At 38.0% G+C, this 13874-nt stretch overlaps 1 protein-coding gene across 1 annotated transcript in view; it reads right to left on the bottom strand.

The window, feature by feature from the left end:
- Window positions 1–13874, bottom strand: part of PPP3CA (protein phosphatase 3 catalytic subunit alpha) — a 299473-nt gene that overhangs the window by 142190 nt on the left and 143409 nt on the right. Inside the window, exon 2 of the mRNA XM_082837840.1 lies at window positions 13355–13555. Within this exon, the coding sequence (XP_082693966.1) occupies window positions 13355–13555 (201 nt within the window). The remainder of the gene's footprint in view (window positions 1–13354; window positions 13556–13874) is intronic.

The raw sequence follows: 13874 nt of genomic DNA, 5'->3' as shown, positions 1-13874 counted from the left end.
AACCACCTTAGGATTTGCAACTTGATGCTAAGGGCAATTGGACACCACTGTATACATGGGCTTCTTTAGCACCCTGCCTGTATCAGGGTACATGCCCAATCAGTGAAAACTTTAAAATACTTGAATCATCTTAATGTGTGAGGTATGATATTTGTCTTACACATAGGACAAATTTCATACAACACTGATTTTGGGCCCTAGAGTGGTCAGTGGCAGGATGTTTGGGAATGTAAAATACAGATGATGTACACTTTGTTGGTAGTTCCATGAACTGTTATTTAAAACAGCGGTCCCCAACTTTTTTGGCACCAGGGACCAGTGTCGTGGAAGACAATTTTTCCACAGACTGGGTTGGGGGGTATGGTTTCGGGATGACTCAAGCGCATTACATTTATTGTGCACTTTATTTCTATTATTATTACATTGTAATATACGATGAAATAATTAGACAACTCCCCATAATGCAGAATCAGTGGGAACCCCGAGCTTGTTTTCCTGCAACTAGATGGTCCCATCTGGGGGTGATGGGAGAGAACGATACCCAAAGTGTGTTGCTTATGTCCAGACTACTCCTTAATTGTCACTTGCCACTCACTGATAGGGTTTTGATATGAGTCTGCAAGCAGTTGATTTATTATGGTCTCTGTGCAGTCAAACCTCTCTGCTGATGAGAATCTGTATTTGCAGCCACTCCCCAGCGCTAGCATCACAGCCTCAGCTCCACTTCAGATCATCAGGCATTAGATTCTCATAAGGAGGACGCAACCTACATCCCTCTCATCCGCAGTTCACAGTAGGGTTCACGCTCCTATGAGAATCTGATGCCGCCGCTGATCTGACAGGAGTCGGATCTCAGGCGGTAATGAGAGCGATGGGGAGTGGCTGTAAATACAGAAGCTTCCCTTGCTCGCCCACCACTCACCTCCTGCTGTGCCACCCGGTTCCTAACAGGCAACGGACCAGTACTGCTCCGTGGCCCAGGGGTTGGGGACCCCTGATTTAAAAAGTCAATCACCCATGGCCATCATCAAAAAGTCTACAAATAATAAATGCTGGAAAGGGTGTGGAGAAAAGGGAACCCTCTCACACTGTTCGTAGTAATGTAAATTGGTGCAGCCACTGTGGAAAACAGTATGGAGGTTCCTTAAAAAACTCAAAATAGAGCTACCATATGATCCAGCAATCTCACCCCTGGGCATATATCTGGAAAAGAAGAAAACTTTAATTTGACAAGATGCATACACCCCAGCGTTCATAGCAGCCCTATTAACAATGGTCAAGACATCGAAGCAACCTAAATGTCCATAGAAATCATCACACTGAGTGAAGTAAGTCAGACAGAGAAAGACAAACATTATACAACATCACTTATATGTGGAATCTAAAAAATAATCCAATGAACATATTTACAAAACAGAAACAGACTCACAGACATGCAAAACAAACTTACGGTTACCAAAGGGGAAAAGAGGGGAGGGAGGGATAAATTAGGAGTATGGGATTAACAGATACACACCACTATATATAAAATAGATAAACAACAAGATTTATTGTATAGCACAGGGACCTATCTTTAAAGAAGGTCAATCACCCAAATTGGAAATGAAAATGTATTTGCGTCAGAATGATTCTCAGCCGTCAAGTATGGAGTATTATTACTTGGACGTGGGATGCTTGAGCAAGACCCACCCTCCCTCCCGTATTTGGTTAATTGCTTCTAATTTTAAAAGACATCTTAGCCCATATTATACAGGTTTTAAATGATTTTTTTCATTTTCTTATTTCTAATCGATATACTGATGGCATGACCATGAACGCAAAATTTATTTTTCTTTAATTAAAATTGAAACTCATTTGCAATTTAGAAAGGATGAGTAATAGAGAGCTGTAGGCATAAGGGCCTCTCTGCTCTCTCTTCCATTCCACAGCCCTCTCGGTATTTACTTACATCCATAAAAGGGGAAATGCAAAGTCTGCTATAATATCCAAATGTTAATACAGTTAACAGTTCTCTATGCTTCTAATCACTGAACAATGGAACAGAACTGATAGTTGCAATATTAGCTGCATACGAACAATAACAGCCACGACAAAAATGGTTACAGCAATGATAATAAAGCAGCTACTATTTGCCGGGCACTTACTCTGAGTGCTGTGCTTGCAACACTTCACTTTATCGGAGTGACAGGCATGAAACTCACACCTCATCTCTTCAAAGATGAGAAAGCTGAGGTTTACAGAGGTGAAATAATTTGTCCAGTGGTAAATAGCTAAGAACTTGCAGATCCTGAATGCCTCTCTAGAGGTCCATGATTTGTAACCCCGATACCACACTACATAGGATGAAAATAAAGTTATTGTTGCACGGTCACTGGGAGATGTACCTCAGCAGGTGAACTGGACAGCACAGATGAAATCGCCCTTCCTTTTCTCACCTCTTTCCACACCATTCATTTTTTTTTTTCCTTCAGATAAACTGGCTGGCCCAGAAGTTTGAGTATAATCAGAAAATGCTAAACAGACCACAGTGGGAAAAGAATCTATAAATTGGCCCACTGCCACTATACCCTTAATAAACTAAGCTAACCAGCCACAAATAATATTGAAAGGGCCTAAAAAAAAAACTCATGTACTTTTAACACTTCCTTAATTCAGATTCTTAAGTGGAATGGATATTGTATATCAATAATGCAGACAATTTACTTTCTAATTTCCACCTAGCTTTGATATATATTTAATAAGAATTACCAGCTTATCTCTTGAAGAAGGCAAAAAAAAAGCGGTAGTTAAGGTTAAGCTAAGGTCCACCTTAGAAGGAGCTGGGCTTTAATGTTTAAAATACGAGGAAGAGAATTTCAAATGAATAATTTCTGTTTCATGTTTATGATTATCTGACAATCTCCTATTCATCACATGTTATACAAAGAGCCAATCAAATTTTACCATTAAAAAACTAAATGAAAAACATATGTAATTAGGAGTTTAAAGGGGATGCTAAATATCTACAAATTTCTCTGAACTAAATTGAATTCCTAAAATGGGAGCTTGATTTTCAAGGTCAATGTTGCCTTAAGAAAGAATCAGATTATGTTAATAAAGACCAAAGCAAACATGCATATTACTTTGAGAAAACAGAAAGGAAGGTACAAAGCATCCTTTGTTTGAAATGGAAACAAATGTCTTTGCAAGTCATTTCAAAAATATTCTCCCTTATAAGCAATAAAGGATATAAGACTGATGACAGTTAAAAGCAGCACTAGATGTATCAAAGGCATACCACCAGATGGCATCTTAAATCAGATAGCACATTCAGAGACGGTGAGTTAACTATGTTTCTGAAATGGAATCAAATTCATGAATTCCAAACAGATTTTTTAATATTAAAATGTCTGACACTAACCATAAAATCCAAAGAACCCAACAATGTAGTCTTGAATATAACCAAAATATATGAATCTAAAAAGAAAGGCACTGTAAATAAAATGGTGATCTTGATACAATTTTTATTTTAAAAAAGACATAACAAATGGAGTCGTAAGAGAAAAGGAAAGTTCGGTTAGTAATTTCATGTTTCCTTCATTATTACCTACAATTTTTCTTTCCACAAATCCTAATTTTACTCTATCAGGGGGCTTTGTTTATTGTAAACATGAAGAAAGACAGTTCAGAGCAGAAGAAAAATAGTAAGAAAAAAAGCTTATAAAAAAAAATAAAACAGGTCAAGTTTCCTTTCACCTACATATATGACTCTTATGAACTTAAAGTTCAAAAGCCTTGATGTCCAAACCTTAAATATCTTCAGGAACAGAATGAAACAATGCTGCTATGTCTAAAACTGCCTGGTACCTGGACCACAATGTCAAATATGAACAGAAATGAATACAGAGAAGCACATCATACACCAAACTGGAGTCAAAAAGTAACCATATGATAGCAGGAACTGAAATCTTGTTCAGAATATTAAAATACAATATTGTTTCATAAAAACCTCTGAAACAGACTTGATTATCCCCTGGATGTGGGATGTGTTGGTTGTTTTCTTCTACCATCATATAATCAGTAAAATCCTATTTTTACAACACACAGTTAACTAGAAATGTTATTTTCATATGATAAAAGCAACTTAGAGGATACTTGTTACCAGTTTGTAATTTATTCTTGGATTGGATTTATGTATAGAGACAGTATTCTACATACACATTTTAGGGCTTAATATAAGGAAAGAACACTGGACTTTTTTGAGCGTTTTCCTTTTTCCCCTTCCTCAACACACCTGACTTAGGTCTCAAACCCATCTGTGGATTTCACATTACTTCACAAGGCAATGCTTACTCCATGATGCTGGTGGAGAGCCCAGCAAAATAGAAGGAAAAACTATGTGACCTCCAAGACAAAAGCAAAGCCAGGACTGAACTACCTAAAGGCCTTCTCTCATGGAATATATTTTGACATTAGCAAGATGTGTACATAAAAGTATTTAATTCATATTTTAAAAATACATTTTATATATGAAGATAGTCATTTAAATAGTGGTAAAGCAGCTGACTCAAAACTGAATATTATTCTCTTACTAATCCACTAATTAAATCACAGATTCTTCTATAAGAAACTACTTCTGACCAGTTCATATACTTATCCAGTATCTCATTTGTCCAAAATCCTCCACTTTAGACAGATATCAACAAATAGCTATTCAGGAGAAAAGAACAGAGTAAAAAAGATAACTTATTTAAATGACGACACTAACAAAATACAGAAACACACACATCCACACACATGCATAAATACATACATACTCTGTTTAAGAGGTTCCTATATCTGACCATTAAATTCCTACCATAAGCTACTATGTGCAAATCAGCACTACATTTACATTAAAATTATTTTGAAACAGAGGAACATTCACAAAACCGTAACATAAAATTCATGTCCTCAGCTGTTAACATTTAATAGGATAATAGCATGAAATGATAAAAAAAATTCAGTACAATATACAGTTGACCCTTAAACAACACGGGTTTGAACCACATGGATTGTTTTTCGACAGCAAATACTAGAGGATCAGAGGTTGCTTGAATCTGCAGGTGCAAAACTGCATGTATATGGAGGGCCAACTATAAGTTATACGCACATTTTCGACTACGTGAAGGGTCAGCACCCATAAGCCCCTGGTTGTACAAGGATAAACTGTAGTTAAATACCATGCTATATAGTTACTCTCAGATTTCATAATTTCATGGACCTGTAAAATTAACTTCTAACCCCAAATAAAATAGGAATAGACATTGTTGAACTGCCTGAATTTTAATACCAGTTCTGGCACCTTCTAGTTCAGTAACCTTAGATATAATACTCAATTTCACTGAGCTTCAGTTTCCTCGTTTGTAAAATTGAACTGATCACAGCACTTCCTTCACAGGGTTGTGTGAAAACTCAGAGTTAAAACGTACAGTGTGGACTTCCCTGGTGGCGCAGTGGTTGAGAGTCCGCCTGCCGATGCAGGAGACACGGGTTCGTGCCCCGGTCCGGGAAGATCCCACATGCCGCGGGGCGGGTAGGCCCGTGAACCATGGCCGCTGAGCCTGCGCATCCGGAGCCTGTGCTCCGCAACGGGAGAGGCCACAACAGTGAGAGGCCCGCGTACCGCAAAAAAAAAACCAAAAAACAAACAAACAAAACCGTACAGGGTTTATAACACTGTACGAACTGGCAAAAAACAAGAACCGAACAAGTGTTAGCCTTACAACAAAAATAACTCATTAATTTGTCCCCCCAAAAGTATAAAAAGCAATTTCTGTCACCACAGTTTCATGTACATAAAGAAAGCATTCTCACTAAAATGAAAAAGGCAATTTCAGTCTGGACCAGTGAAAACTTTGTCATAGCCCAGTCCCAGTCTGTGGCCAGTATGTGGGAATGTCCATTAAGAACTGGATCACAAGAGAATAAAATCAGTGGAATCTAAAATTATTAGGGACACTTCAATGGGAAAATGGAACATGACATGAGTTGGAAACATAAATATAATCTGAATTTCCTGCAGACAAAGGGAAGTGTATCTACATTTTTCCTTTAAGGTATCAAAGAAGAATGCACCTTCCTTACCTGGAAGCCTTTCAGTGTTATTTGAAACACTACTTCTCTTAAAGGCACAGTAGTATTGATAATAATATATTTCAACCTTCTCTAAAACCATCAGAGTATTATTATTGCGAGTGATCACTTTCAGATTTTAAAAATAATAGTTTGGGGATTTTTATCTTCCTATGGAAACAACTACAGGTGTTGCCTTATGAACGGTGCTTACACACCTTACTATTTGTGAAAACTGACTCATGGCAAATTGAAAAGGATAGGGCACACTGTGTCTTAAAGCAAAATATCTCTTCATGTAATTATGATGTAATAACTGTCAAATGCTTCTTCTGGGTGGTGTTATATGTTTATTGACATTAATAGATTACATTAATAGATTATTACTGACTGGCATGTTACACACAAATGCTGAATTCCTAAGGCTCAGCTATTCTTAATATAATACTGTATTCATTACCACAATTCACTTAAAGATGCTTCTGATCCCAGTCTTCCTTCATTCTCCGCAGTAGCTTTCTATAGTCAACTCTCGAAGAGCTTGTAAAGGAAAGCACTACAAAGGTTTTTCACTGGGAAAAACTATATAAACTTTATGCCCCAACGGTACTAAGCGCTATTGTTTGGTCTTGCCCCCTTGTGTTATAGCAATACATTTGAATTTAAAATATAATAAATTATAAATAGAGTCAAAATAATTTATTCCTTGTATTTCTCAGTAACTTCTCAGTAATGAGCAAGAACAAATTCTAGTCAAACGAGCTGAAATGCTTGATTATTTTCAACCTAATACAGAGGTAGAATAGTGCATGTAATACCATGTAATAGCTCAGCATGAGTTATGTTGATGGATCCTGTTCATAGCAAGGTCTTCAGCTGATTAGCTATGAGGCCAGTTACTTAAACCAGTGGTTCCTGTAGAGGGGTCCCAGATCAAGGGGCTCATCACCATCTGGGAACCTGTTAGATATTCAAGTTCTCAGGCCCTACTCCAGACCTACTAAATCAGAAACTCTGGAGGTGGAACTCAGCAATCTGTGTTCTATGAAGCCCTCCAGGCAATTCTGATCCATGCTCAAGTTCCAGAAACACTGACTTAAACTCTCTGAGACTCCCTTCTCCCATTTGTAAGATGGGTTTCCTAAGACCGACCTTGCAAAACAAGGGAGGAAAACAAATCAGGGAAAAGGACGCTGGCTCTCATGCAGTGACCTTTTATCCTTTTTTTTTTTTTAAATCAAGGGCCCATATTAAGGGGAATAAAAACATCAAACTGTGGTGGCTGCCACAGGCTGGGCCTGAAATGTGCTGACCTGCCAGCGGTGGGCTAGGTACCAAAATAGGCCTCGGGCTGCAGGGCAGGCCCTAAAGATTTGGCCACTGAAATCTCTGAAGTGGGCAAAATGCCCCAGAAGTAATATTTTATCCTCATATAAACTAAGGCTGCATTGCTCTGATTGTGACAAATGATAGTATGAAGAGAATAAACACTGATCTTTCGGTTCTCAAAAGATACTGGATTCTTACCCCACTTAACTCTCCCCGGAGTAAAGGCATGGGGAATTCTCCTAATTGACGTCAGCTGCTGTAAGGGAAGGAATGCCATGACCTTAAACTTGGCCACTAGTTCACTCTCACATCCAGGAACAAAGCCAAAGGGTTCTCCTGGCAACTGCCTGACATGCTAAATGGCAGGCACAGCCACTGAGGGAATCCTTTGCTGCCCTAGGGACAAATCCCCCCCCTGCAGGAAACAGACAAACTGGAGAGATTAGCAGTTTGCCCAGCTGATGCTGGCCTATCCCCCCGGTCCAGGGAGCAGAAAATGAGTTCTAAATCATTCTCTTCAAAGACCCAGGCTCCTGGTCGGCTTCTGCTTTATACATGAGGGAAATGTTCTCTGCTAGGTCAAAGGGAAAATAGGAAAATATGAGAACTTGAAAGAGAAATGTAATAAATTGGATCCCTGCATAAATCATCCTACCATATTCAAGACGTCGTTAATGGATATTGACTAAGCACAAACTAATCAGACACTTTAAGATCAATGTCAATCATCATTCTTGAAGGGCCCTGTAATCAAAATCGGATCCAGTTCTCCTAGCCTGCCAAAATCATTGCCAGGGCACAAGGCATACTCGGGACATACTGAACGAGTATGAAAGGTTCCTGATCAGCCCCTCTCGCAAGAGCTCCTCCCTGCTCACTCTACTCATCTCATCCAGGATGCTATTCTAGCCACAAACTTGACTGTGTAACTCCCCCGCTCCAAGACCCTCTCCACTCTCCCAGTGCCTACAGAACAGTAACCAAATGTTTAAGTGCTGCTTACAAGAGACTAATATTTGACCCTGACGGTCCAACCTCAGTCTCACCCCCCACCCCTACCCCTCACACCCTTCCGATACCTTGTCTTCCCACAGCAAATCTCCAAGATCATGCCTTCCCACTTTACAAAAAATAACAGTGCCTTTCATATGCTGTTGTCTCTGCCCAGAATAACCTTTGCTAGCTTTTTCACATAGTAAAATCTCACCTATCACACATGCTCCAGTTCAAGTACCATGTAATCTGTCAAGACTTTCTTGGCTTTCCTGCATTCCTTGTTCTGAGTTCCCACACTAGTTTATAGGCACCTTCATTATGGTTCTTAACAAATTTTACAGTAATTATCTATTTCTGTATCTGACTCCCCAAATAGACCTTGAGTATTCTACTCAAGGACTATGCCTCATCTGTTTCAATCATCCACAGTTCCTAGCCTTCTGAAAGAGTTCTCAATCCATATCCAGGACAGATAGGATCTGAGCTATTTAACAGGTTTTTTTTTTAGCTCAAAGATGTAATATAATAATCAATGGACACTGTCAGGGAAACCGTAGCCATTTAGAAAAGAGGAAAACTTTTTGGTTTTAAGTTAGCTCTATCCAGTTGGATATTTCTAAATTTGCTTGAATAAATCTAGATCATATCCTTTCATTTAATCAATAGTTTGATGCACATATCTTTCGGCAAATATCTGTTTAGTTTTTTTGTTATATGCTGACCCCTGGGAGAGCAGAGACCAGGTCTTATTCACCTGTGTATAACACACACCACCTGTACCAGGCAAATGTTTGGTAAACTGAATTCCCAAATGACTTGTACCTTAGTTCAGCTTAGTTCACAAAATACCTTAGACTGGGTAGCTTAAACAACAAGCACTTATTTCTCACAGTTCTGGAGGATGGGAAGTCCAAGATCAAGGTGCTGGCATATTCAGTGTTTGGTTAGGGTTCTGTTCCTGGTTTGCAGATGGCCACCTTCCTGCTGTATCCCCACACGGAGTAAAGAGAGAGGGCTCTCATCTCATTTTCTTCTTATCAGGGCACTAATCCCATCACAAGGGGTCCACCCTCAGGACTCAACTAAATCTAATTATTTCCCAAAGACCCCACCTCCAAATAACATCACACTGGGGGTCTGGGCTTCAACATATGATTACTGGGGAGACACAAACATGCAGTCCATAGCAAGTTGCTACACAGATATTTGGCCACATTTTTTAATGTTCCATTTGTATGTCTGCAAGGAAACAAAGATAAATTTAACTCAATTTTCAAAAAAGAGGGAAAATACTTTCCTTCACAAAATGCCTCCAATATAGAAACACATTCTTCAAGTTAAATGTCTAAAACAGCCATCATTCTAATCAGGCACGTTTGCTGAGAGAAAAGAGCAGAATGTAACTCATACTTCCCTTGCTTTGATTAGGGACCCATAACTAATCCTCACTTCTACTCCCACAGAGATGGTTACTGGCTTTTCTAAATCCATGCTCCAGGAGGGTAAGGTACATAGTGCTTTATCACCTTCCCCAGAGGGATACATGGAGGGAGCATTGGGACCAGGCAGTTTCCTGGTCCTTCTCCAAAATCAAAAGTACAGAATTTTAAGGGAAAAAAATCCTACCTAAACATAAACCTTTTGTTTTACTGCTTTAAAAACACTTGAAGGGAAGGGAGGAAGGGAAGTTGGTCAGCTTTGTAAATTTAAACATCAAAAAATGCTAAAGGAATGCAATAATGCCCAGATTTCCAATAACCAGGACACTAATTCCTAGATTTTTCTTTAAATAGGAGCAAACCATGACACAGAGGTTAGCACAACTCCTCTCTAAACATTTGAGTGTGAAACATTTTTATTAATAAAAAGTAGGAGGGAAGAAAAGAAGAGGGAAAGCTGGGGAGTGGCTTTTGTGCATGATTATAAAATAGTTGCCATTGGTTTCATTTTGTGAGTTTACATATCAGGCTATACTTAAAGCTGAATTGCCCACAAGAAGCTAATCGTCAGTTTCTACCCTGATGGCTCACCTTACATTTTTAGGAATCTGACATATGTAGGTGAGAGACTATTTCTAATACCACTTGAAAACCACCATATGGTTTCAGGCTTCAGGCTTTTTCTCCCTACATTAAAAGTCCTTCTTCTTTCCCCTTCTCTTTTTCCACAGGTTCTCATTTGCAGCTCTACTGTTTTCCTTCTTCTCCTCCTCCTCTTCTATATCTTCCTCCTTGCTGCTTTCTCTTTTAAACTGTTTAAGTTCTCCATTTTTCTTAAGTGTGGAATTCTGAACTACATAAAGAATACTCTACCCTTAAGATTTGGAAGTGTAAACTATGCCTTTTATTGCATAGCGTAGTGTCAATATAATATTGACTTCATTGATTCACTTTACTGATTCAGTTATCCAAATAACAAATATTCTACATTTAAAAATAAATATTACATTGCTGGTTCAGCTGTCCAAATAAAATCAAATCTCAGAACACAATCATATATCATAAAATGTTATCAATAAATCATAAGAAGTATCTTGAAATACAGAGAGATAGCAATTTTCTCGGATCACTGTACCCTGCTGTTATTTTGCAGTCCTCCGTGCTTCAGCTTGGAAAGTTCATGGGTTAAAATATGAAGCTATGGATTTAGCTTTCTGGTGAATCATATGCAAAAGAGTTTTTTTTTTCCCTTTTAATGGAAATGTTAAAATAAATTCCCCCACCACTTATATTACATATCTTTATATTCCCAGAAAAGGAAGAAAGAGATCACTGCAATGGAATCTACTGGAGGTTCCTTAGAATCCTGCCTTCATTAAGAAATATAAACACTACATATTCTGTGCTACATATTCTGTGATGTCTCCATAGCTACTTCTGTCACCATCTAGAAGGATTTTTTTTTTCTTTCTCCCCCAGGGAAAGTTATACATAATTGAGTCCTGATTTCTAAAGTCTCTTCATATCTATATTGGGAAATGTGCCAAACTGTCAGCTGGAATCTCACTAGAAAGAACGAGGTGCAACCTCTGCTGAATATGAGGGCAATTAGTCAATGGACCCCAGAAAGGTTCAGGGATAAAACATCACGAATCTGACTTTTCCAGAAACCTCCCTATGTGTTCTTTCAGGACAGAGCCTCATCAAACAGAAGAGCTGATTGTATCCCAGGAAATATATTCCCCTAAATGTCTATTTTACATGTTTCCTTTTTGTTATAATTATCACCTCCATTAATACCTACTGGGCTCATTAGTGAGTTTAACATGAATTGGAAATCACACATTATTATGTGAAGTAGAGAAAATATCATAATAAATATCATAATATACCATATTTATCATATCATAATGTCATATTATGATATCATAGTAAAATATCAAGCCATTCATTCTTACCAAAATCAAAAAAACTTAATGATATAGATATCATTTAAAGTTACGATTTTACCATTTATTTATAGGTGGAATTTACAGTGAATTTTTTAAAGTAGTTTCTTTGCCAGTAGATTCCAAGCTACTACTTAGATGTTAAAAAATTTTCATATTTTAGTATCTAAGAAAGTAAAGCATGTTCACATTTGTTTTGTTCTTATATTTCCACAGTGTCTGTAAGTCAAAGATAATAATGCATGAGTGCATTTTAACACATGGAAAATGGGGTTCATAGTGATACACACAGGGTAAGTATGTAGCTTGATTTTTCACCACTGGTCCAACACTGACTTACCACCGGAACCAATTTCTCCTGCTGCCTGGCCCCAAACACATTCATTATTCTTCTGAATTACAAATAAGAAAAACAGCATTGCCAACCCAAAACAAAATGTAAATGTCAATTTCTCTGGAAGAGGAATCATTAGAGGCATTTTGATCAAGGAAGGTCTAGTCTGATATTCAAGAGCGCTTATCTTGCTCTTACCAGTCACCTTCAAAAATATATTAGAAGGCCAATAACATTATAAGTACATGAAGGTTTGGAAGAAAGAAGCCATCAGTAGTATATATGAAATATTTTAAATGTCCTTTTTGTTTTGAAAAGCATAATATTCAATGTCAAACTTCTTCCCTTTGCCAGAATGATAATAATTAAGGAAAAAATACATGTTTTTTTTAGATTCTCTAGAAATAAAAACGTGCAAGTTTAGCAAATTTCACAAAGTGTAGATGAAAAGCCTCTACTGTTTGACCCTCTATACAACACAAAACTTTTTGACAAGATTTAACTTTTATGGTCTAAGTGAAGTTCCACTTACCTAAAATACGTATCTACCCTTAAGAAGTAACAGAACAAAAACTCTCAAAAAGTAAAGACATATTTTCTAGGCATAAAATGATATAGGAAGGAGAGAAATTTTGTCTTCTTCCTAAAGTTCAATGGTTCTCAAACTTTAATATTTGTCACGGTCACCTAGAGGACTTGATAAAACAGATCACTGGGCTTCACCCCAGAGAACTGATTCAGTAGTTCTGGGGTGGGAGCTGAGAAGGTACAGTTCAGCAGGTTTCTAGGTGGTGATGATGGTGATGCCAGTCTGGGATGACACTCTGAGAGCCACTGCATTAACCTAGTCACTTAACTACTTTGGAAGTCTTCCTATGCTTTGTCTGACCTTTCCCAGTGAATATCTTGTGTTCTTCGTGACAGTGTTCTACTGACAAAATGTCACTTCTTAGTTAAGGTATTACCTCAGAATATCTTCATCATCTCTAAGCTGCACACCACTTCTTAGGGTATCACATCACACAAATATTTAATACATGAAAATAAAAATACTGTTACATATGTATTAAATCTTTTGTTCCTAATGTACAGATTTGGCAGGAAAAGAGTAAGATGAAGATCATGAAGACTCACTGGTATCTAAGACTTTTGATTTGATGTTAAAAACAACAAAGTGTGGGTCCAAGTGGACAGTCTCCATCCTCAGGACTTACCTGTGACTGGCGCATCAATATCCAGCAAATTTTTTTCCTGTCGAAGAATTGAAGCCCCCTCTGTGATTATTCTCAATGCAACACTCTCTTCCAGCCTGCCCTCCTTCATGAGATGTGCCTTTAAGATATCCACACGAGGTTTCCCATCGTTATCAAACACTTCTTTTGCCGTAAGCCGGTGACTTGGAGGAAACGGGACAGCTGAAAGCGAAGAATTCAAATCGTTACATTAGCCAAAACTCCACAGTCAAAGATTCAAGATTCGATAATAACCACCAAATATTCATCCCTATCACTAACCACCTACTGGAGTATTTTAAAAGTCCCCCCATTAAAATATGATCAAGGGCTATCAAGAATTAAAGACTGCCTTCTTCCTATGATTCTAGATGTGATGTGACTGCTGAAAGGAAATTTACATTTCTTCTTCATCCAGTACCTATCTCATGCATCTAGAAGATCCTGACTGAGTGAATAACAAAAAAGAAGAGAGATTTGTTTCTGTTAGGCAATAATCAAT

This window comes from Leucopleurus acutus (assembly GCF_964270905.1).
Source record: "Leucopleurus acutus genome assembly, chromosome: 4".
Lineage (NCBI taxonomy): Eukaryota > Metazoa > Chordata > Mammalia > Artiodactyla > Delphinidae > Leucopleurus > Leucopleurus acutus.
The sequence above is the reverse complement of the archived record's forward strand: the minus strand, read 5'-3'. Positions and strand labels throughout refer to the sequence as shown.